This window comes from Rana temporaria, chromosome 1, assembly GCF_905171775.1.
Source record: "Rana temporaria chromosome 1, aRanTem1.1, whole genome shotgun sequence".
NCBI lineage: Eukaryota > Metazoa > Chordata > Amphibia > Anura > Ranidae > Rana > Rana temporaria.
This window is the reverse complement of record NC_053489.1, coordinates 76,547,328-76,573,061: the sequence shown is the minus strand read 5'-3', so window position 1 is coordinate 76,573,061 and position 25,734 is coordinate 76,547,328. Positions and strand designations below refer to the sequence as shown.

The 25,734-nt window shown below is 43.6% G+C and overlaps 1 protein-coding gene across 2 annotated transcripts; it reads right to left on the bottom strand.

Annotated features, from left to right (window-relative positions):
- Window positions 1-1,541: 1,541 nt before the first annotated feature.
- Window positions 1,542-21,796, bottom strand: LOC120928289 (granzyme A-like). Of its 2 annotated transcripts, XM_040339387.1 has the most exons (5): window positions 21,721-21,796; window positions 16,904-17,045; window positions 15,662-15,803; window positions 13,415-13,669; window positions 1,542-3,177 (listed from the first exon to the last, which is right to left on the bottom strand). In XM_040339387.1, the coding sequence occupies exons 1-5, from the start codon at window positions 21,779-21,781 to the stop codon at window positions 3,019-3,021; spliced, it is 759 nt and encodes a 252-aa protein (XP_040195321.1). In that variant the 5' UTR covers window positions 21,782-21,796; the 3' UTR covers window positions 1,542-3,018. The 2 variants fall into 2 exon arrangements, with proteins under 2 accessions (XP_040195321.1, XP_040195323.1); XM_040339389.1 differs by lacking the exon at window positions 13,415-13,669.
- Between the last annotated feature and the right edge of the window lie 3,938 nt (window positions 21,797-25,734).

Genomic DNA, 25,734 nt, shown 5'->3' with positions numbered 1-25,734 from the left:
GGCCTACACCGTCGCATTACATCGTTTCCGTAAGGGTTACGCCGCCTAAAGTTATTCCACCTATGAGGTGGAATAACAATGTTAAGTATGGCCGCCGTTCCCGCCGCGAGGTTCGAATTTGTTGCGTAAGTCGTCCGCGAATCGGGATTTACGTCGTTTACGTCCGCGTCAAAATCAATAGGCCCGTACGGCGTACTTAGCCGCAATGCGCACTGGGAAATGTAGTCGCCCGGCGCATGCACAGTACACAAAAACATAAAAAAACGTGAGGTCAAGCCTCATTTCCATACAACACGCCCCCCTCCTAGTCATTTGAATTAGGCGCGCTTACGCCTGCTCGTTTTAGGCTACGCCGCCGAAAATTAACAGGTAAGTGGTTTGAGAATCACTAATAGCCTAAATAATTTACGGCGGTGTAGCCTAAAAAGACTAGGCTAGGCCGTCCTAATTTTAGGCCAGGGTACGTGAATCTACCCAATTGTGTGTACAGAACACCACCAGGTAGACATACTGCATTGCATTTTACAGAAAGTTACAGAGCTGCAGATTCAAAAGGAAAGGTAATTGTTTATAACTTTCAATTACAATATGACTTGAGTAGTAATTGTATATGCTATATTATTTTTCTTTTTATTTGCTAAAAGTGGAGTTACCCTTTAAAGTGATTGTACATAGGGATGAGCTGAACACCCCCCAGTTTGGTTCGCAGCAGAACATGCGGACAGGCAAAAAATGTGTGCAAACACGCAAAATCAAAAGTGCTAATTTTAAGGGCTTATATGTAAGTTATTGCCGTACAAAGTGAATGGGGACCTTGCCCCGGGGAAATATGTCATGCAAAATTTGTTTTAAAAACGGCCAGGGTACAATGTACCCGATACCCATTCACATAGGGGGGGCAGGGATCTGGGGGTCCCCTTGTTAAAGGGGGCTTCCAGATTCCGATAAGCCCGCAGACCCCCACAACCACCAGGCAAGGGTTGGGTCTGGCATGGATTCTGGGGGGTACCCCGCATAATTTGTTTTATTTTGGCGCAGGGTTCCCCTTAAAATCCATACCAGACCTGAAGGGCCTGGTATGGATTTTTTGGCGGACCCCAAATATTTTTTTTTCAAATTTTGGCATGGGGTTCCCCTTAAAATTCAAACCAGACCTGAAGGGCCTGGTATGGACTTTAGGGGGACCCTCACACCATTTTTTTTTACATTTTGGTGCAGGGTTCCCCTTAATATCCATACCAGACCCAACTCACGCCGTTTTTTTCAATGAGTTTTATGTATATTGCCGGGATCCGACAATACATAACAGCCGCGAGCAGTTTTAAATTACATTTTTTTTTATTTAGAAATTTAATTTTGCTGCTCTCATTCATTACACTATGTACGGCCACTATGTAAGCAGCCTTACATAGCGTGGGGCGTGGACTTAGCCCCCTGAGCCATGATTGGGCAAAGGCACCCTGCCTTTGGCCAATCATGGCTCTCACAGCAGAGCGTGCTTGATTAGCCAAAGCATGCAGGTCAGGTGCATGCTTTGGCCAATCAGCAGCCGTCAATACACTGCGATTTTGCAATACATTGATGCCCTCGCGGTGCATTATAGGGCATTCCGCGGGCACTCAAATTTCCCCACAAATGCCCCATAATGTTCTAAATATTCAGTGAACGGGCTTAAAAACCTCTAGCATGAAAAATATATCCAAAGCACTAGGTGTAATTTCTCTCTATTCTCTGATTCCTCTGCTATCTGCATAAATAATTGATAATACTCTATGTTGAGTCCAATGGGTGACGTCCTGCCCCCCTCCGAAACACGGGAGTTGACTTATAGCTTCAGCTGTGTATGTTTCCCTATGACAGGGTTTATAGGGTGTGTCCATTCCCTCACTCAGGTTTCAAGTTTCACTGAGCTCTGTGTTTGTGATGTCAGATCCCTGCCTTCTACTGCTGAGAAATAGTCTTCTGATCTGTGTGTTTTAGGAAGCTGTAGAGGAGAGATAGCCACAGAAAAACAGGTACAACTTGAATAGGAGGACTTGTTTCATCTCTGTATATCACCTAAGGCGTACAACCACTTTAAAGTCAAGCAACTTTTTTTCTGGAGAAAAAAAGGTTTTACCAGTTTAGTTAAAGGGTTAATACAGCATATACAATTAATACACATGTTGTAATTGAATGCTGTTAAAAATTACCTTTCCTTTTCAATCCGCAGTGCTGTAATTTTCTGTAAAATACAATGCAATATGACAACCATTGGTGCATGGAACACCCCCAGAAATGTCATTCCCTGCATGTGTGATTGGCTCAGTGAATTCTCAAAACTCTTAACAAAAATACAAGTCATATTTTAGGCATCCTCTGCAACAAAAATGTCATTCCAAAGAGTTAATCACTTCTAAAAGGGTGCAGATCCAACATTTTCCTGTTGAGAACAATGCAAGTGCATCAGCTGATTAATAATAACAAAACACTCCCATTCAGATTCACTCTGCAGGCAACAAACTGTTTTTCTTCACAGCAGAAATGGATGTTTGTTAAAAATCCTTGCAATGTACATTGATCACCCAGAGGGGACTGTTTTTTTCTCAACAAAAGTGAATTTACTCTTTAAATACATGGCAAAATTCAATCAAGAAGTTTCAATTTCTGTGAAAAATACTAAGTCAATCTGCATGAACAGGGGGCGATAATTCTGGAGTATTGGTGAAACAATGTGGTTTACCTGAATCTCCCACTAGGGGAGGTGCTGGTATGAAAGGGGAGAGATTCCCCCTAGTGGGAGATTCGGGTACACCCCATTGTTTCACTATTGTCTCCTTGGGGATTGTGCCTTTTGTTTTTTTTCTTTTTTGTCACAAGTTCTCCCACCCAATTTTTATACCGTTCCATTGATTTCACAAAGCCAATAGTAGAATTTGTGGGAGTTTAAGAAAAACAAAACTGGTTGTTAATTGAAATGGAAAGGTAAGCTTGCATATAAATTCTATCAAATATTTACTAAAGATAGCATTGTTTTCTTTACAGCAAGCCACTCAGTTGTTTATATATCCAGCAAACGATCTTGCTATTCAAATCAGTAAAGACAGCTGGACTTTCAGGAATACCACATCTAATGTTGCCAAAAGATACGACACCTCGCAGCACTCCGTTGCAGATCAGTGGTCCACCAGAGTCTCCCTGTCAAAAAAAATATATAGATATAAAATAAGGTGACTATACACAGGGCCGTCTTTAATATTGATTTGGCCCTGGGCAAACATTTTCTTGGGCCCCCCCCCCAGCCCTCTCAATTCTGAGGCATACGAAAAATAGCAGGTAGACTGAAAATCAGTTTACTGCAGCAGATAACGCAGCGATTGCAACTAGTTGCCGGAGGTTACAGCCTATCCTTACTGTTCACTAGCTGGTTTCTAGAGGTTACAACACAAAATTTATGTTTGCCGATTGGTTGCTAGAAGTTACTGCACATTATTAGCGCTCACTGATTGGTTGCTAGAGATTACAGCGGATCACTACTGTTCACTGATTGTTTGCTAGAGGTTAATGCACATCATTACCACTCACTGAGCAGTGGAGCAATCCCAAATAATTGAGCAAGTAAAGCGGCACATTAATACACATACTACAGGAGAGGGTCAGAGACTGCGGACATGCTACAGGAGACAATATGAGACTGCAGATGTACTACAGGAGACAATCAGAGACTGCGGACATGCTACAGGAGACAATCAGAGACTGCGAACATGCTACAGGAGACAATCAGAGACTGCGGTCATGTAACAGAATACAATCAGAGACTGCGGACATGTAACAGAATACAATCTGAGACTGGGAACATGGTACAGGAGTCAATCTGATACTACGGACATACTAGAGGAGACAATCAGAGAGTGCGGACATGCTACAGGAGACAACTGGAGACTGCGGACATGCTACAGGAGACAACTGGAGACTGCGGACATGCTACAGGAGACAACTGGAGACTGCGGACATGCTACAGAAGACAATCAGAGACTGCAGACATGCTACAGTAGACAACTGGACACTGCGTACATGCTACAAGAGACAATCAGAGACTGCTGATGTACTACAGTAAAAAAATCAGAGACTGCGGACATGCTACAGGAGACAATCAGAGACTGCGGACATGTAACAGAATACAATTAGAGACTGCGGACATGTAACAGAATACAATCTGAGACTGCAAACATGGTACAGGAGTCAATCTGAGACTACGGACATACTAGAGGAGACAACCAGAGAGTGTGGACATGCTACAGGAGATAACCGAAGACTGCGGACATGCTACAGGAGACAATCGGGGACTGCGGACATGCTACAGAAGACAATCAGAGACTGCAGACATGCTACAGGAGACAATCAGAGACTGCGGACATACTACAACTACAGGAGACAATCAGAGACTGCGGACATGCTACAGGAGACGATCAGAGACTGCAGACATGCTACAGGAGACAATCAGAGACTGCGGACATGCTACAGAATACAATCTGAGACTGCGGACATGCTACAGGAGACAATCTTAGATTGTAGACATGCTACAGGCGACAATTAGAGACTGCGGACATACTACAAGAGACACTCAGAGACTGCGGATATACTACAGAAGACAATCAGAGACTGCGAACATGCTACAGGAGACAATGAGAGACTGTAGACATGCTACAGGAGACAATTAGAGACTGCGGACATACTACAGGAGACAATCAGAGACTGTGGACATACTACAGGAGACAATCAGAAACTGCAGACATGCTACAGGAGACAATCACAATTCTATGGAAAGCAATAATTGTAGACCCTGTAAAAACCACAAAAGAAAAAAAACAATTGTTCCAGTTTTACTTGGTGACCACAGTATTTACCAAATTTGGATATTACTAGAACAAAGCGTAATTGAGGATTTGAGTGGTTTGGTAATTCAGCAATAGCAGAATATGGTTCATACAGTAAACATAATACAGCCAACACTGACTAGTCAGCAGATTAAGGCTCCATGCACACTGGAAGCTAAAACAAGCTAAAACAAGCTATAAAAAACGCCAGTAGCTTTGCAGGGAGCCTTTCAAGGTTTTTTAGCATTTTTGCAATAGCGTTTATTAGCGTTTTTTAGTGTAGCGTTTTTTTTTTCAATGGATAAAAATCTGTTTTTGAGCGTTTTGAGCGTTTATTAGCGTTTTTGGCGTTTTGCGTTATTTCCCGACGAAAAACATCACTTTGAGGAAGTGGTTAAAATGTGTGCACATACGAACACATACACACACACATACATAAACAACAATTGTGCAACACATATTATGTCACACCGCACCGCACGCCCCAGATTGAGGGGGAAAATTCTTTCCCATTCCCAGTTAACTTTATTTTGATAGTTGAAATTCATTTTAATGTATTTTCTATTTTAAATACAAGTTTAATACAAAGTTGTGTATGTAGCATCCTCTACCTTAGGTAGGTAGGTAGGTGCTAGTGTAGGTTTTTGTGTAAGCTGCCAGCTCAGGTAAATTTAAGCTGGGGGGGGGGGGGGATGAAACATCTGTCAACAAAAAACAATAGCTTGACCAACAGAAAAATAAACAAATACAATACCTCAAAATAGGGCAGGTAGGTTTGGACAGTATAGGGCAGTACAGAGGTAGGTTAGTACAGTATAGGGCAGTACAGAGGTAGGGTTGGACAGTGTATGGCAGTGGTTCTCAACCTGGGGGTCGGGACCCCCTCGGGGGTCAAATGACAATTTGCCAGGCGTCACCGAATCCTGGGCTGTTCCTGAAGCCCGCACAGCTCTCCTAGTCTTTTTGCAGCCACCCAGCAGGGCTGTCCCTGGAGCCTGCGGACACCCACTCAGCCTCTTCACAGCCACCCATTCAGTTCATGGCATGGTGGGGGGTTGAGACTAGAGGTCAGCTGACTGGTAAAGAATGAAGTGGGAGGGGCTGGAGGAGACCCTATCTCCTGATTTCGGCATAGGTGTCACTGCTACGAGACACCGCAAAGTCGGAGACACAGTGAGTAACACTACCTGTGATTATAGTTTCCATTAAACAACAAGAAAGACGGCTTGAGAGAGTGATGGGAAAAAAAATAAAAATTAGGATAGAGAGATAAAAGGGAAAGAAAGGATAACAAAGAGAAAAAGTGGTACATCCCAAAAAAAGTTACCCGCAGGAGGCCAATCGTTACGTAACAGCGTTTATTTAAACGCCGTTACTTGCAACACTGCGTATGAGTGGAAGGGACTCAGGGAACGCCAAATGTCCGTGGGTTAGGGGCACAAATTACTTGTCTTGCCTTGGGTGCCGACAACCCTTGCTACAAAATAATTTTACTGTTAGGGGTCCCCACAGCTTGGGAAATTTTATCAAGGGGTCACGGCACTAGATGGTTGAGAATCACTGGTGTAGGGTGAAATATTGGAAGGTAATGCTGTATGCAGTGATGTGCTCAGTCACGTATATCATTGCTGGATGCAAACACTCCTGAGCTCCTGTGCTCTCTGCTCTCTCCTACTCAGCTTGAATGAATGAGGCTCCACCCACAAACTTTGGCTGCCTCAGGAGATATTGAAGATCTCAGAGGAACAGCCTAACTTGATTAAATGAGGGGGGAGTGTTACAGGCAGCCTCCCCGCACTGCTGATGCTCCTGATGACCCGATCCATTTGAAAAAGCACTGCAGTACCTAGTGCATTTGGCACCCAGGCAGATCCTATATCTGGCAACCCCCCCCCCTGCAAACCTCTGCATCCTTAAATATCTCTTTGTCACTACTGTGTACATTACACAGCACCTCTAGACCCCTTTACATTACACAGCACCTCTAGACCCCTTTACATTACACAGCACCTTGCACCTAAGGACCTCTTTACATTACACAGCACCTCTAGACCCCTTTACATTACACAGCACCTCTAGACCCCTTTACATTACACAGCACCTTGCACCTAAGGACCTCTTTACATTACACAGCCCCTGCACCTCCGGACCCCTTTATATTACACAGCACCCTACACCCCTTTATATTACACAGCCAGCCCTACAGTGCAGACCCCCTACAATACAGACCCCCTACAATACAGACCCCCCCACAGTGCGGAGGGGGGGGCGCCGGCCTGACCCCCCGGGACGGCCGGCCCCCCACTTAGTACGCCACTGATGTTACTTACAAACTAAGCTGCAAGGGGACAGGGAAAGTGCAGGGCCCTCCATGCAGCTGGGGCCCCTGGGCTCTGCCCAGGTATACCCGCTCATTAAGAAGGCCCTGCCCCCAGGAGGCAAGTGGTTATTACCTGGATCCACTAATAAGGTGTTATTACCTATAAATTTAAATATTCAGTTATATTTTGTAAATTTAGGAATGAATCCAGCTCTTTTTTTTAATGATCTACTAAGCTGGCCAGAACTAGCTCTTGAGGGAGTCTATTCCACATTTTCACAGCTCTTACTGTGAAGAAGCCTTTCTGCATGTGGAGGTTAAATATATTTTCCTCCAGAAGTAACGAGTTAAAGGCTCCAGGCTCCTTCAAAATAAAATAAAAAAATTAAAAGTCAGCAGCTACTATACAAATACTTTTACTATAAGGACACTTACCTGTCCAGGGATTCAGCGATGTCCTCACTCGATCTGATTCTTTTTTTTCTTTCAATAGATTTTTATTTTTCCAAATATAGAATACAATTACAGTATGACCAAAGGCCGTGTCTACAACATCAAAACATTCAACAAATAAGGCAAAATGTCAGCAACAAGGCCTCAACCGACTTCATATTGCCCGGATGTAGGCTGATTAAAGGAAATATACGAGCTTGCTAACAGGGGAAGGGGAGGAAAAAAATGAATATAGTAGTCACTCGCTCAGGGGAGTCCTACCTGTCCCGGGCACCCCTAATGGGATCATTCTGTGCCCCGGCCAGGCCCCCCCCCCCAATCCACCCCCTCCAATAAAAGCATACGTAAGAAAATTAGTGGGTTTGAATTTGACTTCAGTGCACTTCTAGCTCGTACTTACGAATTCAATTAGGCCTATAGTGTTGCCAAATTGTTTTTTTATAAAAAAACGAATATAAAACATTACCCTTAAGTCAAACAACTATCTTAAAAGGATAAGAGGTAGGAAAGAGAAAGAGAAGTGGGGGGAAGAGAAAAAGAAAGGGAAGGGAGCATGTGCCTAACTAGAGCTGGAGGATGCAGGTTGCCCAGGGTGTACCCCAGTATCTAGAGATAAACCACAGTGGGACGCCCATGGTTCCCATACAGCTTCAAATTTTTGTTTCGTGTTAGATAGGATGCTGGCCAGCTTTTCCTGCATCATGATCCACAAAATCTTGCGGTTTACCGCTTTAATGAAAACCCTGGGTTGTTTCCAAGCCCTAGCGATGGTAATTTTAGCCCCGAGGAGCATAAATCGGATCAGCTTCTGATTGGGCTTGAATATACCCGGAATCCGAGCGTTTAGGAGAGCAACAGATGCTGACCTGGGGACCGAGCATTTAGTGACTGTGTAGATGAGGTTAAAAATCTTCTTCCAGACTGGTCTAATTCGGGGGCATTCCCACCAGACATGCACCATCGAACCCAGGAGTTGGCATCCTCTAAAACAACTGGGATCTGATGATGGGTAGATGGCCGCAAGTCTGGCGGGAGTCATATACCACCTCATGAGAACTTTTAAGTTTGCTTCCATCAAGGAAGTATTTAAAATACCCTGAAATGAATCAAAGCAAGCCGCTTGCCAGGTCTCCAGGTCCCATTCAAGTTGGAGGTCGGCCTCCCATGCCATCATGTAGGAAGACTTCTCGGTCGGGCGAGTGAGGGAAGAGTAGATGACAGATATCCCTCCCCTTTGTCCCATGGCCTGCCCGCACCAGAGCTCGTAGTCTGTGAATTTGGGAGGTAGAGGTCTCTCCGTCCATAGAGTGTGTAGGAATTGTGATATCTGTCTGAATCTGAATTTTTCAGTGTCAGGGAGATCCAACTTGGTTAAACACTGGTCTAGGGTAAGAGGGCCCTTGGTTGTGAAATAGTGTCCTATGCGGTACAGGCCCTTGTCCAACCACCAACTGAAGGCCTTATTGTCCATTCCAGGTGGAAAATTTGGGTTTTGAAATATATTGGCTAGAGGTTGCGCTTTCGAAACCAGGGCTGGAAGGTGACGGATTCTATCCCAAAGGGCGTAAGATTGAGAGAGGGAGGGGGACAAAATGGGTGGTCTTCTCTTTTGGGGGCACCAAAGTAAGTAGTCTAGGGAAAGATGGGGGACAGCCTGTTTCTCTATGTGGACCCAGTCCGGTTTATCAAATTTGGAGTAAACTACTGATAGTTGAGCCAGCCTGGCGGCTAAGAAGTACTTATATAGATGCGGTAATCCCAGCCCCCCTCTTTTCCTATGGTTATATAGGGTGTTTTGGGGGATTCTGTAACCTGACTTGCCCCAGATGAATTTGAGTATTTTGCTTTGTAAAGACTGCAACTGGTCTTTTCTGATGGGGATGGGAAGGGAGCGAAATAGATATAAGATTCTAGGAAGCAAGGTCATCTTTATAGAGTTAATTCTGCCTAGCCAGGAAAGTTCATATTTGGCCCAGTTATTCATGTCTGCTGTAAGTTTTCGGTATAGGGGAGGATAATTGTTTGTGTATAGGGATTCTGTACGCGCTGTTAAGGAAATCCCTAGATATTTGATGGATGAGGGACACCATTCAAATTTGAATGACTGTTGGAGGAGGGATACTGTGGAAGGTGGGAGGGACACATTCAAGGCTTGTGATTTGGCATAATTAACCTGAAGCCCAGAGATTTTAGAGAATTCTGAAATTACCCTGTAGAGGTTTGGTAAGGAAGTAATGGGAGAGGTTAGAAATAATAGTAAATCATCGGCAAAGAGCCCACATTTATGAGTTTGATCTCCAAATGATACACCCAAAATGTCAGGGTTCTGTCGGATAGCTACTGCCAGGGTTTCAATTGCCATTGCAAAAATGATTGGGGAGAGAGGGCATCCCTGTCTGGTACCCCTAGCTATGTCTATTGGGGAAGAATAGTACCCTTGGATTCGGATTAGGGCCTTGGGGTTGGAATAGAAAGCCCCATCGCTCTAGTAGGGGGAGGAGATATTGCCAGGACACAGAATCAAAGGCCTTCTGCAGATCAAGTGCTAGGAGAAAGCCTTGTTGTTTCGGACCTCTGTCCCTCTGTCTCTGTCTACTGCCCTTCTCACTTGATCTGGGCCTTGTCGACCTGGGATAAACCCAACTTGGTCCTTGTGAATATATTTACCAATGAAAGAGGAGATGCGGACAGCTAGAATTTTTGTAAGAATTTTTAGGTCATTATTTATCAGGGATATGGGGCGGTAATTACAAACTTCTTCTAGATTTTTCTCCGGTTTTGGAATAACCGTAATGTATGCAGTATTCAGTTGTGTACCCAAGGGGGAGCCTTGAGTCTTGAAATTAAAAAAGTTTGTCATATGTGGGACTAGGGTATCTGCAAATGTTTTATAATAGGGGACTGATAGACCATCTGGGCCTGGGGCTGAACCCTTACGGAGGCCCTTGATTACTGTCGCCACCTCCTCAACCGAAAAAGGTGCTTCCAACCTGTCTCTATGTTCTGTGTCTAAGGATGGGATGGATAGGCTGTCCAGGAAATCGTCGATCGAGTCCCTGGGAAGCTGTGGAGGAGCACTATACAGGTTAGAATAGAATGTTTGAAATGCTTCCAGAATCTTTTTTGGATTGGCCGTAGGTTCTTGACCCGCTATGCGAATCTTGGGCAAGGAATGAAACCTTGTTTTAGGGGACAATTTGGTCGCTAACATCTGACCTATCTTTTCTTTTTGGGTGTAAAACTTATTGCCACTCCAGCGGAGAGATCTCTCCGCTTTTGTTGTGAGAACTAAATTAAGTTCTAGTCTCAGCTTGTCAATATTCTCTAGTAAGGCTAAAGACGGTTTCTTTTTGTGTTGTGCCCTTAGGGTCCTGTATGACCTCTCCAATCTCACAACGTCCGCTTCGTGTTCTCTTTTGATTCGTGTGGAGATCTGAATAATTTTACCTCTAATACAAGCTTTATGGGCTGCCCATAGGGTCTCTGCGGAGATATCCTCAACATTGTTAATTGTGAAATATTCTTGAAGAGCTTTATTGATTTCTGTTGTTGTGGTTGGATTAGAGAGAATTGACTCGTTTAGCCGCCAATGTCCACTCTTTGCCATACCGGCTATAGTGCGTATGGACATGATGACCATGGAGTGGTCAGACAGGACCGTGTCTCTGATTTGGTCGATCTGATTCTTTAATTGACTTCAGGTGCAGGCACCGGCATCTCTAGTAAGGGAAACAGGAAGTAGAGCCTTGTGGCTTCACAGCATGTGCGAGTCACACTGTGCCTTGCGAATGGTCCCGTAGTCTTCTGAGACCTGTGATGTGTCCCAGAAGACTACGGGGAAATGAGGGGGAGCCAGAAGTGGGAGCTGGTACCCGTCAAAAGTAGGTCCCTGCCCCCCAAAAAAGTGCCAAATGTGGGGGTGGGTGGGGTTTTGTAAACAAGTGGAGCGTCCCCTTTTTGGTGGAGCTCCACTTTAAGATTAGCTTTGCTCATTTAATTTTTCTTAAAAGGATTTTAATAGGTCTGCTGTTTAACCACTTGCTCTCCGGAAGGTTTACGTCCCTTCATGACCAGGCCATTTTTTGCAATACAGCACTGCATTACTTATTTTTTTTTATCAAATGTATTTATTTATTTTATATACAAACAACAAAAACAACTTACAACCCAAGCACGTATTGAGAGGAAAGAAGAAACAAAACCCTGTGGGGGATGTGCTTGTCCTGTTTGAAGGCAGAGATCAGTGTTCCTGCTTAGCAGAAACACAGGATCACTACCTCCCCTATTCATAGAACGGCAATCGACCTTGTTTACATAGGCAGACCGCCGTTCTGTCTCTCTCGGGAGCTATCGGTGGGTTCCAGAGAGCATCGCGTCCGCTGGACCTGCTGATTGGCTCCCGCTGTGTTCAATCACACGCACCCCAGACCCAGAAGTACAAAATCACATACAGTTATGTGATTTTGCACAGGAGAGCCACCTTGCCACCATATATATACAGTATAGGGTCGGCAAACGGTTTAGCAGCAAAATATGTGATTTTGTCAAGCAAACGTCTGAAGACCATTAAGCTGCAGTACGGTATATTTTAATTCTTGGGTTTATGTGCTGCCACGCAGCTTTACTGTCTAGCAGTTGTTATTACATGTTATGTTACTATGTTATTTGGTATGATCCTTACCCCCCTGCTGTTCTGGTTAGTTTGGTTGTTCCCACCCTCCATTTCCTGCTCTAAACCCCATTTTGCTTAGTTGCTTGAATAGACTGCAGAGTGTGGGAGCTGTGTAACTTCATTGGAAATGTATCTATGAAAAAGCCTCTATGTTCATATCCTTGTTACCTTGAAGCATAAAGAAGCATTGGAAAAACACCTCTGGAGTCTTTATTCATTGAGTAAGCTGTCTGCATCATTCAACCTGCTGCATACATCCTTACAGACTGGGTCTACAAGAAGCTTGTCACAGGTACAACAGATGCTGATACAGAACAGTTTAGCTAACGTTTTTATCAGGCTGTTGAGGAATGCAAAACATTCTGATTAAAATGACATTTTGTAGATTATGTAACTTTATTATCATTCCAGATTTTCTTTAAAGCTGAACTCTGGATATATATAAAAGACACAAATGAATGCAGCTCTGGAACCATTAATACACCATTATTTGTACTATTTTAAATGTAAGCAGTAAGTATTTGAATGACCTGGTGTCAGTCTCTCGCATTCCCTGTACTGGGTGGGAGGGAGTAGCAGTACAGGAAGCCAATAGCCAGTCAGTTCATGTACTGACATGAGTGTTAGGCCTCGTACACACGGCCGAGGAACTCGACGTGCCAAACACATCTAGTTCCTCGGCCAGTTCAGCCCTGAAGCCGCCGAGGAGCTCAGCGGGCCGAGTTCTCCCATAGAACAACGAGAAAATAGAGAACATGTTCTCTATTTTCTCGACGAGTTCCTCTGCGGCTCCATCGGGCCGAAAGTGTACAGACGACAGAGTTTCTCGGCAGAATCCGGCTCTGACCGAGTTTCTCGCTGAATTCTGCCGAGAAACTCTGTCGTGTGTACGAGGCCTGACACAATTCAAAGACTGAGGAAATCTAGTAGATGCAAAAATGTACTGAGGGGGAAATCTACGGAGTGAAGCTGTATATTGTATCAAAAAAACTTACATTTTTAATGGGCTATTCATTTTTATCTTGTTATTTTTAACTGCCATTTTGTGTTAACTTACATTACCAGTTTTCTGATTGGCTATTGTTGCCTGGTTTAGAGTTGCCTTATACATACCCCGCAAGTTTCTGTTCCATTTTGATTGGTACAAATAAAACTATTTTCAAGTTTTTCGTTTTTCCAATACTTATAGCAGGCTGTTTTGTCCATTATGGTAACATTTGCCTCCATGAGTTTATCTGATGGTTTATTTCCATTTCTTGTCACACCCCATCCTGCCACTTCACAAACAGTTCCTTCAAATGGCTCATCACAGCTTTCAGGCAGTGGCAGAGCTTTCACAGCACGTGTAAGTTCTGCGTCTTTGGATAACTGAATAAAAAAATAATTTATATATATATATATAAATCACCTTTATGAAAAATGAAAAATACATTAAACCCTACCTAGGTTATACCCATGTAAATTCTATAGAAGAGCCCCGTCCCTCCTCGCAGGATTTTAGGTAAAACTTACATGGCGGTGCACTCAAGCTATCACCTCCAGAAAGGTCTGAAAGTGAGACTGACAGCTCTCCTGTGCCCTCCTATTTCCCTTTCCAAGCATTGTCAATGGTCATTTAAAAAAAAATGTTTATATATATATTTTTTCTACATTTTTTAAAACTCTGTTTATTGCTCTCAAACAGTTGTACAAAAATTACAGATGCATAAAAATCCAGCATGTACATATACAGAAGACAGATGATGTAAGACCCCTTTCACACTGGGGCGTTTTTCAGGCTGGGATCTGCTGATTGGCTTTGTACAACTACAGCCCAGAGCTCTGTGTTGACAATCAACACAGAGCTTTGTAGAGAGAGAGAGAGAACAATCTGTCCCCCCCCCCCCCCCCCAAAAAAAAATATGCTCCAAATATTTCAAAGGAAGGGGGTAGGAGGAGGAGGAGGAAGAAGAAGAGTGGAACTCCCCTTTGGGGTGAAGTTCTGCTTTACCTTTATTAAAATTGCCACTACCCACCAATCAGTTTTTAATTGTTTTGCTAGAGGCCCCTTTCACACTTATACAACTTGTCCCACGATTTGTGATGGCAAAGTATCATGACAAGTTGTTTCCAATGATTTCCAATGACAACTATTCATATTAGTACGACTTCAAAGTAGTCCCTGCACTACTTTGGTCCGATTTTGATGCCACTTACACAGGCATTTCCTGAAATCGTGGCAAAATCGCGTCCGAGAAATCGCGGTGAAATCGTGCGACTTTGAAGTCACAGTAGTGTGAAAGGGGCCTTATGCCGCGTACACACGATCATTTTTCGGCATGAAAAAAAACGTCGTTTTTAAAAAATGTCATTTAAAATGATCGTGTGTGGACTTCACATCATTTTTCGGGTTCTGAAAAACGACAAAAAAAAATTCAAACATGCTGCATTTTTTAACGACGTTTTAAACTATGACGTTTTTCGGGTTGTAAAAAATGATCGTGTGTGGGCTAAAACGACGTTAAAAACCCGCGCATGCTCAGAAGAAAGTTATGAGACGGGAGCGCTCGTTCTGGTAAAACTACCGTTCGTAATGGAGTAAGCACATTCATCACGCTGTAACAGACAGAAAAGCGTGAATCGTCTTTTACTAACACGGAATCAGCTAAAGCAGCCCCAAGGGTGGCGTCATCTGCAGGGAACTTCCCCTTTATAGTGCCGTCGTACGTGTTGTACGTCACCGCGCTTTGCTAGAGAATTTTTTAAAAACTATGGTGTGTGGGCAACGTCGTTTTAATGATGAAGTTGGAAAAACTTATTTTTTTCTACATGCCGAAAAACTTCGTTTTTTTCATGCTGAAAAATGTTCGTGTGTACGCGGCATTACACAGGCTTTCCGATCAGGCCCACCTGCCAGTTTTTCAGGCAGACCTGGTCGGATGCTCCATTAACTCCTATGACAACAGTGACATATCCGCTAAAAACCGCTGCGATCCAATCCTGTCTGTGAAATCCAGATGGTTGGTGACCCTATTTTCCATCCATCTGGGATAGAATAGGAGGAAAACAGGCAGGCGGATCTGTTTTCATCCAATCTCCCTATAGAAGAAAATTGGGCTCTGACAGGTCTGTCTCTGCACAATGAGCAGAGATGGAGCTGTCATCTGCCGGCTCAGTGGGGATCAACGGAGTCCGCCGGGCAGATCAACGCGTGAAAGGACCATTAGTACACATCTCTTAGGGCAGTGTTCCCATTTTCTTTGGCCTTCTTTATTTTCTAAAAATTAAAAAGCTATTGTTTGTGCCAAATCCCATCATTACTGCTGCTGATAATATTGTATCGACCAATTAATCACCAGAAGAATGCTAAATGACTTATACCTGCAGAAGAGCAACATCATAGTTAAATGATCCATCCTTATAAAGCTCATGTGTAATCACTCTATTCGTTTTTCGAAATTGCTTCTCTTTTTCTACAGCAGAAATTGAATGGGCACCAAGTGTAATGTTTGCTGTAAGATTGCTGTGTGGAAAAAAAACATATTTATAAAGGTTTTCAATTATTTAACAAAGGAGGAAAAAAAAACGAATTCAATTACATAGTTAGTCAGGTTGAAAAAAGACACAAGTCCATCCAGTTCAACCACAAAAAAATAAACAAACAAAATAAAAAACACAGTACAATCCCATACACCCAACTCCATATCCACAGTTGATCCAGAGGAAGTCAAAAAACCCCAGCAGAGCATGATCCAATTTGCTACAGCAGGGGGAAAAATTCCTTCCTGGAAATGATATTAAAGCTGCACTGCATCTGAGCACGACAAACCAAAATTGCTATTTAATTCATTTTTCATATTCAAAGCAAACTCACCCATCCATTCATATCTCCATGCTCTATTTTGATGAGAAATCACTTTAAATACTACCCCCTAGCATTTCTAGTCACAGCAATTGAGTAAAGGCAGATAATTCATGTAGCATTTCCTTCCTGCCCTTAGCTCAGGCATGCATGTGTTTCGTCAGATCAGGCAACCCATCAGAATTTGTAACAGAAGTGAACATTTTTCGCCGCCATCTTGCTACACACCGCACTCCTCCACAGTAATGATACAGTGAGAAGGCGACAGGTGGACATGTTGTTACACCCACCGGATTTTTGCTATTTTTAACAGTAAACTGAGTTTATATAATTAAATACAGTACAGTACTTAGAACTCCGTCTGACTGTTTAGATGTTGAATTTAAAATGCGAAAATGCAGTGTTCTGTCAGATTAGCAAACCTGTGAGATCAGCAGGCTTGCCGCTGCTTTTAAAATCAACAAATAAAAAGTCAGACAGAGTTCTAAGTACTGTATTTCATTATATAAACTCAGTTTACTGTTAAAAATAAATATAAATTGCAAAATTCCTGTATCATTACTGTGGAGGAGTGTGGGGTGTAGCAAGATGACGGGGACGTCAAGTTTCTACAGAGTGGTGGTGAGATCACAGTGCAGCCGTTGGGGCAGACACTAATGGTTGTTAGTCAGACCACCATCTCTTCGTTAAATGTTATAAATATGCAAATCAAGCTAAATAAAATATAATGCTCTGAGACATTGGAAAAGGTGAGTACTTACATGTTGCAGTGTGCTGCAGTTAACACCCAGTGAGGTTTAATCAGGATTCCTCCACAGAGCTCTGGCGACTGTTGTATGTGCACCATGTAAGGTCGTGAATGAGCTTTTGCCTCTTTTCCCTTAATAATTTTCATACAAGCTCCTAAAATGTGAATTCAGATAACATAAGCAGGCTGTTTAAAATGTGACCATGTGGACAAAAAAGATGTAGGTAAATGTACAAACAGATTGGTAAGTCGGTGCATTCAATTACTAGCTGAAAAAATAGAAACCCTGTCCCCTTCCAAATTTGGGCCTGCTTGCCATTGTTATATATGCATACCTCCCAACTTGGGACACCTATCAGCAAAAGTATGCAGGCATAGGACACACCCCTCGCCACGCCCCCTTAAAGGAGAATTATACAAAAGAAAAACAAGATTGGTCACACCTACAAGTGCTTTTTTTTAACCACTATTATTCCTTTATATTGACTTTTGGAATTTACAAATGCAGCAATTTAGAAATCAGATAAAAGGTTTAGTGCTGGAAAACACTTTTTGATAGAAAAAAGGTGCATTTTATACACATCTATATAGATTAGACCAAAATGAGGGACAAATGAGGAGGAATGAGGGACAGAGGGACATTGCTCCAAATCAGATACAGTCCCTCGAAATCAGGGACAGTTGGGAGCTATGCATATGGAACATCATAAACAGAGACATGCATTAGCAATTTCACTTCTGTGTTTGCTGTGCATGTGTACTGAATACTGACGGCTGGCATAAAATCCATTAAAGCAGAACCTAACTCACCCAATCAACATTAAAGAGGAACTGCAGTCTGCTTACATAATTTGTAATAAAAACATCTTTGCCATTCTGAAGCTTCTCTCCAACCACTTTGCATAAAATGTTATATATACTGTGATTCTGTACTTGCCAAATATGCTGCAGAAATCTCTTGCCACTGAGTCTGGCTGCAGCCATTTTAACTATGGGCAGCTGAAGCTGTTGCCTGTTCACTTCCTGAATTTACACAGACACACAGAGGCCCACACATACACATATATACAGACAGACACACTCACTCACACCACTGCTTGCCTGCAAATTTCTCCTCTCTCCATGAATAAACATGGATCTCTGCAGTATCCTCTGCCCTCATCCAGCCCCCTGCAGCTCTGCAGCTCTCCTTGGCTTTCCTATGACTCATCCCTCCTCAGCTCTCATCCCTCCTACTGGCAAACTCTCACAAGCGTGGGCTGTATAAGGTATTTACTGGCAGAAAAAAAATGTTTTACTATCTAAAGTTAAATTAACAAGGGCAGAAGATTTAATAGATGGAAAGATGAAAAAATTACTAAATGTCCACTTTAATCTACTTTTAATCCTCACTCTGCTAGCCTTAGTAAACAGATAGGAAGGTATATTATATTTTACTTAATTTAATTTGTGTAGCGCCCTGCTCCTGTTGACCAGGTGCTATTATCTAAATTTATTGGGTTGTCTGAACTGTAGTTAGTTCAGATTTAATGTTTATGGCTAAATCGGCCTCTGTTCCAACTTTGGCTGAGTTGGGTGTATTTCCCACATTTACCAGTAGGTGTCGTTGTCGCCTCTGGTCCGTGATGGAAAGTACAACAGGCCGAGGTGTATTGGGTTCTCTTTTCCAGAGGCAGCCCAGTGGGAGTGCTTTGCCGCTGGGCATTCTGGGAGAGGGTACTTAAGGAGCAGACACCAATTTTTCGCTCTCTCACCTCATGGGTGTATCAGCCTTTTTTTATCTTTTATGTGATAGCAGGGAGGAGGGGTTTTCTCAGCTAAGCACACCCTCCTACCTGCATGCCCAAGCTAAGGGACTCCGGTAAGTGAATGCTACATGAACTAGCTGCCCTTACTCAAGACGGCCAAGGGTAGGGGGGTGACTTCTCAACAAAATAAAGCATGGAGACATGGATGGATAGAGGCCTTTGCTTTGAATGCCAAAAGTAAATTAAATACCGTTTTAAGTTTGTGGTGTCCGGAACAGTTTATTTTCACTTTAAGCAATTCAAGTCTACTTCTACCTTTTGTGACTGTAAAGGAAAACTCTACTTATTGAGACTAATGATGATGGCCTTTCCATAGAAATTAATGAGGACCCCACTGAGAGCCTGATTAAGAACACTCAGGGAAAATTGTTATTTGGGGCTCCCTAACTGAGAGACAAGGGATAACTGAGAGAATTTGACACTGGGGGTCAAATACTTTACCAATGTTGTTAATTACTGCTACAACTAATAAATCAAGAGTACACGGAGTACATACCTCCCAACTTTTTGAGATGGGAATGAGGGACACCTATTAGCAAAAGTAAGTAGGCATAGGACACACCCCCCTGTCACACCCCCTCATACCTCCCAACATTGTGAGATGGGAATGAGGGACACCTACTAGCAAACGCATGTAGGCATAGAACACGCCTCCAGCCACACCCCCTTAAGTGACAATTGGCCAAAAAAAAAGGTTAATTAAATCCACAAGGGCTTTTTTTACCACTACTATTCCTTTATATTGGCTTTTAAAATTTACAAATGTAGCAATTTAGAATTTGGATGAAAGGTTTAGCACTGGGAAACACTTTTTGATAGATAAAAAGTGCATTTTATATACAACTATATAGTTTAGACCAAAATGAGGGAAAAATGAGGGGGAAAGAGGGACAGAGGGACAGGGGGTCATTGTTCCAAATCAGGGACAGTCCCTCGAAATCAGGGACAGTTGGGAGTTATGCATAGGTTGTCTGCATGCAACTTCAGTCGCATAAACAAACAGCTAATTCATGCTGTACAGACCACATCACCTGTGTGAATGAAGACTTAATGTGGATGCTGGAGGGAGGGGCTTATTTAATCATCTCTCTATGGCAGGGGTGCCCAACCTGTTGAAGAGCGAGGGCCAAGCGACTTGGTAACTGGTTGCGTGCCACAATAAGTGGAGCGGATAGAAGACAGATCCGAGTTCGCTCTGTATCCGCAGAGCGGACACAGCCCACTCTACTCTGTGGGCCCTCCCATCCGATCCAACCAGATGGAAGGGGATGGATCCACTTCTTTTTTTCCTTTTTTAGTGGATTGGAGGTAGGTGGGTGCAAATGGACACACGTCGGTTTACATCTGCCGCTCCATAGAGATAAATAGAGGGTCTGTGTGGGTTAAACCAATCATATGAAATGGGCCTAAGGCTGCACAGATAGCATTTGGTATCATGCTTGTGACAGGAGCCGGAGCTATACAGGAAGCATCCGCTTTTGTGGCTCTACTCCTTCTGCATCCGCTTGCTTTTCCACATCAGAGGGCTCCGCGGGCCACTGGTTGGGCACCCCTGCTCTATGGTATATGTCAGCAGCAGCTGGGGGAAGAGGGGGTTATTATGTGGAAGCGATATAATTGCCGTACAGTTGCCTGATTGCTTCAATGCATCCCCAGTATGCTTGCCCCTTCCAATGCTGCTCCCCAACCCACTAAGCTTCCCAGGCTCTGCTGTCTACCTGTATACCCAGGACGAGCATGTCATGTGCTGCTGGGTAGAGGGGAGGGAGACCAGGGAATGGATGTTCGCTAATCTCCCCTACCTAGTAAGAATCCAGTGGTAACATGTAATAAATCACCTCTGGGTTTGGCTCTAATGCCGCGTACACACGATCATTTTTCAGCATGAAAAAAATGTTGTTTTTCTAAAACGTAATTTAAAAGGATCATGTGTGGGCTTCACATCATTTTTCAGGTTCTGAAAAACGCCAAAAAAAATTTGAACATGCTGCATTTTTTAACGTAGTTTTAAACTATGTCATTTTTCGGGTTGTAAAAAATGATCGTGTGTGGGCTAAAACAACGGAAAAAAAACGTGCATGCTCAGAAGCAAGTTATGAGATGGGAGCGCTCATTCTGGTAAAACTACCGTTCATAATGGAGTAAGCACATTCATCACGCTGTAACAGACAAAAAAGCGTGAATCGTCTTTTACTAACACGGAATCAGCTAAAGCAGCCCAAAGGCGAATGGAACTTCCCCTTTAAAGTGCCGTCGTACGTGTTGTACGTCACCGCGCTTTGCTAGAGAATTTTTTTAAAACGATGGTGTGTAGGCAACATAGTTTTAATGATGAAGTTGGGAAAACTTCGTTTTTTAGACATGCTGAAAAACTACGGGTTTTTTTCATGCTGAAAAATGATCGTGTGTACTGTACGCGGCATCACTTTCCTCTTTCAGAACTTCATCCCTCTCAAACTTGCCTCCGGTAACAGTTGTGACAACTGCTTCTCCTTTACCTCCGACAACAATCAGGTTCCCTTCCAGCCGAGCCTCTAACACATTCTTCGTGCTTAACCTTGGCTGCTCCTCCTTTGCAGTACCCTGAACTGCTGGATAGGACTTTAGTGAACCTAGAAGCAAGCATAACTCCTGCATAGGCCTCAGACTTCAGGCCTAGCAATCAGGACCTCCTCAACACACACCCACCCAGGCTGAGGCCCCAGGCGGGAAGAACCGCCGATCACCTCACTCCTCCCAAATAAATAGCCTATCACAGCACACACAGTGGTTAAAGAAACTCCTGCTGATTGGCTGAGACAACCTAATTATCCATTACCTGAATTCATGGTAATCCATCATTCCAATGCCAAAAGCGACAATGCCACTTATTGACAGAAGAGAGAGACTACACCAAGCTCAGACTTAGGACAGGAATCAGTTGATCAACCTACCAATTAGCCAGGCTAGTTACCACCTACCACACCTAGATTTATTAGCAGCCCTGTTTAGGACCAGGGTACTACATAGACAATATACTTACGTCCATCAAAAAGAAGAATTACCAATATTGTTGATAGTTGCAGAGACAGGAAAAGTTTCATTGTAATGGTTGTTTCACAGTAAGCCTTATTGAGGAAGGCAGAAGTGTTAAGCTTTACTGCAAAGTGGGTGACAACATAAGTTCTCACAGATCAGATAACAGATATTTTAGGCAAGACCGCAAGTTCCCATCTGATTTTGCAAATGTAGCACTACCCCCGAAGGAGCTGCTAGTTTGTTTTGGGTGGCACGTTACCTCTGTATCTCCACCGTCTAGGGTACTGGATGAGAGCTGCAATAAAGTCAATGTCTTTTCTGTGCTTTTATTACCGAACAGGGTAAAAACTGGTAAATTGTAGAAGGGTGAAGGGATAGAAGAATGGAAGATGACAGATTCAGGTGTAACTGTGTAACAGGCGCCTTCGGCGCCGTAGTGCGTTCCACACTGGAACGCATACCGCGCCTGCGCGATGACGTCATCACCCGGCGCCACGTACGTTCCAACTTGGAACGCGGAACTGCGCCTCACCGCTGGCTCGTATCAGTGCTTATGCACTGCACCTGGCTCTTGCCTATGAAGGCATTCCTTAAACATAGAGACTGTGTTCTATTATTGTCGGCCTTAGCCGGCTTGTCTGCATTTTAACTACAGGTATCATCCATCCCTGAACTGGAGGCAATCTCATTCCTGGAGCTGCGCTGCTAACCTCGCCTTGAGTTGCTGCTGACACCCCACACTACAGGATCCCATGGCCTAAAAGCCCTGCAAACGGATAAGTAGACATAGTGTTACTTGTAGTGCCTTAAGAAGATCTGCTGCACATATATCTCCTAAAACAATTGCTGTTATTTATTATGGCTTGTAGCTATTAACATACTACTTGGGACTAACTGTTGTGCCTATGGCTGTTTGCAGAGGAACATCTTAAAGGGACATCTACTCTCAAAATTAGCTGAGCTATATTTGCCTCTCATATGCAACTATTAGTTGTCTTTACAATTCCTATTTACTACGTGCTTGACAAAAGTGTTATTTGTTCATGGGCCTTGCCCTAACTTGCTGAATATGTTCGCTCTAACTTTTCTATGCTAAGGGTTAATGGTATTTCATACCAACTACCTTAGTGACCTAATGCATTTCTTTATGTTTAAACTGATAATCACTTGCATATAGAAATGCATTGGAATCTTCACGTGTATGCTATAATTTTAAACTCTAAGGTCTGGTCGCATGTTGTAATATGTCAAGCCTTAGTAGCTCAACGCCTTTCTTTATGTGAGAGAGAGATGATGTAGAGAAACTCCCGTTTGAGTGGAGTGACGCCTGGGGTCCAATACTGAATTCTCACATAGAGAAGTGCATTGAAATCCTTGCTAACCGCAGTTGTGGTTCACTCCCGTTCGCCAGTGCCGTTACAAACTGGTTCCGGAAAGAGTCCTGCTTCCAACGATAACTTTCGTCGCCACTCTAGCCAGAGTGGGTATAGTGCATCTGGATAGGCCCCTCTCACCAGCCTAGCAGCCAGAGTGTCACTCAAATCACTTTAGGATGCAATCCCTGCCACAGACCCTCCTAAAGGTGGACATAGCGGAAGTGCAGTGCACAGCTGTGACTAGGGCCTAAGGATTAGGCCCCTTTCACACGGGGCGGATCAGTAATGATCCGCCCAGTGAACCTCCGCTTGCTCAGCGGGGATCGCTCCGTTGATCCCCGCTGAGCCGGCAGATGACAGGGCGGTCCCCACACACTGTGCAGGGACCGCCCTATGGGGGGATTGGATGAACACGGACCGTCTGTCCGTGTTCACCCGATCCGATCCGCCAGACGGATGGAAAAGTAGGTTTTTCCTCCGTCACACTTTGGCGGATCGGAGCGGGTCGGATGTCAGCGGGCATGTCACCGCTGACATCCAGGGCTCCATAGAGGAGCACGGAGCGCCGGTTCAGGTCCGCCTAAAAAACTGGCAGGCGGACCTAAACGATACGCCCGTGTGAAAGAGCCCTTACACTTGTGTAGAGAGCAGGGTCTGCAGGGTGATTACCTGTGGAGATAGAGCAGCAGGTACAGGTGTCCATAGAACCTCACCCAATCCTAAGAGGGCATCTGGGAAGTGGGAACACCTGAGTGGACAGCTGTGAGCTAAGAGTGGTGGCAATGAGGTGAGCTGGGTTCTCCTCAGAACTTTTCCTGTAGAATATGCTTAAATGCTCATGTATCCTTGAAACCACTGTGAGACCTGAGCCTTTCTCTCTGCAGCCTGGGATGCTGGCAACCTCTGGACCCTCTCACTTCCCTACAGTGTTTATGTAATGGAGTGCCCATATACTCACCATGCTAAGATGCATAGCCAGGCCAGTTTAACCCCCTTTCCCAAAACTCCCTGGGATCCTTGACAGGCCCAGGGGTGATAAGTTTGTCTGCTTTTCCCTCATAGTAGTTGTTAAAGAAAAAGCTGCGCTATTTCATCTAAATAAAACAAGCTGCAACTCAAAAGTGATAATGCGCTAATAATGAATCATCAAATGTGTTTTCAAGTGAAATAAACAACTGGATACTAATATTAATTAATATAATAAACACAACAAAATAAAAAATAACAAAAAACAAAAAAGTCTCTTTCATGTGCATTCAAGAGGAATAAATGCTGCAACACCCTGTGATGGGTCTCCAAAGAATCATCAAATGTGTTTACAAGTGAAAGCGAAAGTGAAAACTAGATAATAAATTGGTGTAATAAACAATGGATAAAAAATAACAAAAAATTTCTCTTTCATGTGTATTCAAGAAGCAAAAAGCTGCAACACCTTGTGACAGGTCTTCAATAGACAAGGGACACTGTGAATCCACCACCACACAGAATGAAGGCTTACCAGCTATAATGGCTTGTCACTTATACCCAGCCTGGGTTGTTATGATCCTCCCACCGCGGCAAATGGATAGCAAGCATGGCATTCCTGAAGCTCTAGCCTGGGTCCTCTGATCATCCCAATGTGTCAGAAACGGCTAGCACGTGGGATGTTACTGGAGACTTGAAGTTAAGCCGGCGAGGGAAAAGTGGCTGAGGAGATGCCAATGGATGCATATGAACAAGGGAAGAAAGCAAAAAAAAGACCTTCATCGGTAAAACCAGATGATAATTTATTATAAAAAGGTCTGTACTAACATCAGACTCAAAGTATTATTAAGAACAAACAAAAGCCGGCCGGCAAATAGTAAAAAGCACACTTGTGCAAGGAAAATCGTGATGACGTCAGCACGTTGTTCATCCTACGCGTTTTGTCACACAAAACTACATATTATTTCCCTCATAGTAGTTTAGAGAGGCCACACTTGATGAGGCAGAAGCAGCTGAGAAAGTGATCTGCAGCCAGGTTGAAGGCCCTCCACTGTTAGAAGCTGCATGTGGGCAGCCTTATAGCATGTAGCTTCTCAAGAAGACTCAGCTAATGTGAGGGAGGATGACCTTACGAGAGTACAGAAATTCCAATGGGATGGCTGTCCTGCGTAGCCTGGCGTCCCTCCATCTGCTTGCCTTTGTTACCACAGCCACCCGGTACTCCACTGATTGGAGTGTAATGCTTTGCAGGCTCAAATGAAAAATAATAAATGCACACTTGCTTTTTGCAAAAGGTGGAATTCTCCTTTAAACTATTTTATTCATTAGCAGAAGAATATTTTAACAATAAATATAGACAATATGCTTATGTCCAACAAGAAGAAGAATTACCAATATTGCTGATAGTTGCATAGACAGGAAACGTTTTATTGTAATAGCTATTTCACAGTAAGAGTCGGTTCACACTAGGGCGACACGACTTCCAGCGCGACTTTCAGAGGCGACTCCGACACGACTTGAGCATGAACCACAGGGCGATCTGGGGCGATTTACAACACGACTTGAAGTCGTCTCCAGGACAGGAGACTTTCCAGTGGCCAATCAAACAACAATCAGCTCTAGGGGAGGGAGGGGGAGGGAGAGGTTTGCTTGAGAAATGTATGTTATCTTCCTGGAAA

Excerpts from the sequence above, each read along its gene's own strand:
- LOC120928289 (XM_040339387.1), bottom strand. The coding sequence starts at position 21,781 with ATGAAACTTTTCCTGTCTCTGCAACTATCAACAATATTGGTAATTCTT. Across the intron at positions 17,046-21,720 it reads AATTCTTCTTTTTGATGGAC|GAGCTTGTATGAAAATTATT; the intron begins GTAAGTATATTG and ends TTCACATTTTAG. Across the intron at positions 13,670-15,661 it reads ATGATGTTGCTCTTCTGCAG|TTATCCAAAGACGCAGAACT; the intron begins GTATAAGTCATT and ends TTTTTTATTCAG.